This window comes from Danio rerio, chromosome 1 (assembly GCF_049306965.1).
Source record: "Danio rerio strain Tuebingen ecotype United States chromosome 1, GRCz12tu, whole genome shotgun sequence".
Classification (NCBI taxonomy): domain Eukaryota; kingdom Metazoa; phylum Chordata; class Actinopteri; order Cypriniformes; family Danionidae; genus Danio; species Danio rerio.
In genome coordinates, this window is record NC_133176.1 from 32,455,001 (window position 1) to 32,457,050 (window position 2,050).

General features: G+C 33.2%; 1 protein-coding gene across 4 annotated transcripts in view; it reads right to left on the bottom strand.

The window, feature by feature from the left end:
- Positions 1-1,144, bottom strand: part of poglut1 (protein O-glucosyltransferase 1) — a 42,905-nt gene extending 41,761 nt beyond the window's left edge. For 2 of the 4 annotated variants that reach the window (XM_073949025.1, XM_021475836.3), the window contains exons 1-2: positions 1,045-1,144; positions 346-489 (exon numbers count right to left, since the gene is read on the bottom strand). Coding sequence is in view for 2 of the 4 variants with exons in the window: in XM_021475836.3 (XP_021331511.1) it covers positions 346-437 (92 nt within the window). In the remaining 2 variants the exon portion in view is untranslated. 4 annotated transcript variants of the gene reach the window in all.
- Between the last annotated feature and the right edge of the window lie 906 nt (positions 1,145-2,050).

Here is a 2,050-nt window from a genome sequence, read left to right on the forward strand (position 1 = left end):
TTTACACGCATAACCATGACTGCACATCTGCAGCGCCATCACCCAGCAATATCACTGTATCAAGGCAGAATGGCAGAGAAGGTAATAAAGTTCTCCAAATAGCAACAATCCCTCGCTGAATCTTTCAAGCAGACATACCCAACTGGTTCCGAGAGACACATAAAAATAACAAAGGCAGTGCGGGTGTTTATTAATAGAGATTTGCAGGTGTTAAAAATGAATAATACAATGTATATAACATATTTAATTGTAACCTTTTTAAAAACAAGTACAGTTTAAAAATATATACTTAACTACACATGACAAGATCAGTTTTACTGTAAAAAAAATATATATTTAACAAACCTTGCAGGGAACATGCAGCTTTGTTCTCTGTACAGCTTTTTACTGATTATTTGGTAGTGAGTGCCAACACCTCTGTTGACTGTGTCTGCCATGAGACCTTCAGAAATGCCATTTTTAAATGGCCTAAGGTCATCTTTCAGGACACTGCAATGAAAAGAGTTATGAAGAGGAGTATGTATTATACAGTGACTTATAATGCATATATTTAATTGTAAAATAGACTTTAAGTTAACCTCTGATAACAGGTGCAATTATCTTGACTGCAAGGCTGATAATTTTTTGTAGCTTCTGTAATCTTTCTTATGAATGTCTGCCATTGTTTTGCTGATGGTAAATAAGAGAGGAAACTTTCAGATTTGCATGTAATAAGGATCAGGAATAAAACCAAAACACAAAATTTAGACCATTAAAAAAAAACAAAATAAATTTACTTTTAACAACATTTTAAAGTTGTTACAGTAATACACAAAACACTGGAACCTAGTAACATAAGTGCATGTTACAATTTCAAACTGAGAAAAGTAAAGAGAAAAAAAGTTTGGAGGGAAAAAAATTATAAAGAGGCAGGCAGACAACTCGGGTACAGAAACACCAGAGTAACTTATGTGAAAAATGTTAAAACGTTAAAAAAAATCACCAAAAGTGAACAACAAAAGTAGATAATTGTACACATCAACAGACATTTCTTTAAATTCTTACCGTTATCTGAAACACAAAATTCTACGCCAGTCTGCAAAATAATGAAAGAAACCATAAGCAACCACATTCGCTCCATTTCTCTGCTTATATTTCTTCTTGTAATTTTAAAGTCGGTCGGAATACAACTTCAATGCGCATTACTGCCATCTGCTGGTTAAAAGTGTTTTCCTTCTGAGAGTATGCCTTCAAAATTCACACTAGTCACGGTTGCCTTGAATTGAGCTCAGGCGCCCTCGTCACCCCCTCTCCCTCTCGCCCCGCACTCAACTTTTGATTACATATATATTTTATGTTAAATATACAAAGAGGCCTTACATGCACAAACACAAGCGTAAAGTAATACACTTACAACAGTGGGCAGACAAAGGTATGGAACAATGTTTGGTAATGACAATTGTACATCAAACTAAAAAAAGAGAAAAAATTATATAGAAAAGTTTATACAATATAATTTTCAAAGGGTTGTGAAGGGGCTATAGGGTACAAAGTTCGCTGAAAAAGTACCTACTTTAGTAGCTTTATCATTTGATAAAGTACAATTATGAGGCTATAATAGCAAGTTTAGTAATAAAGTGTAAAATAGAAGTGGCTAATTCTGCTAGGTATAAAAGGTTTTTAAACAGGAAATGCTGCATATAATCTTCTTTAGTTTACACAAGATTTATGCGTCGTTAGCCAAAAGGGTGAAAGGATTTATATGGATATTAACATAAGATATTCTGTCACTTGTATGAGCCCAAAATAACCCTAAGTGGATGCAATTGAAGGCAAAATTGACAAATGTTGCGCTCAATGTCAAATTTTAGTGCCAGGAATTCTTTTTGCTAGTTATAGTCCTACATCATTAATGATTTTAAACTGAAGCTCTTTAATTTTGGGGAAACTTGGATAAGAAATGTAACTTGTCCTTATTATTTTTCAGTTGAAAATCTTTAAAAAAGTGAAACTTATGATTACATTTTGGATCTCTAAAACAATAAGTGCCCAAAAATATAGTTGGAAAAGA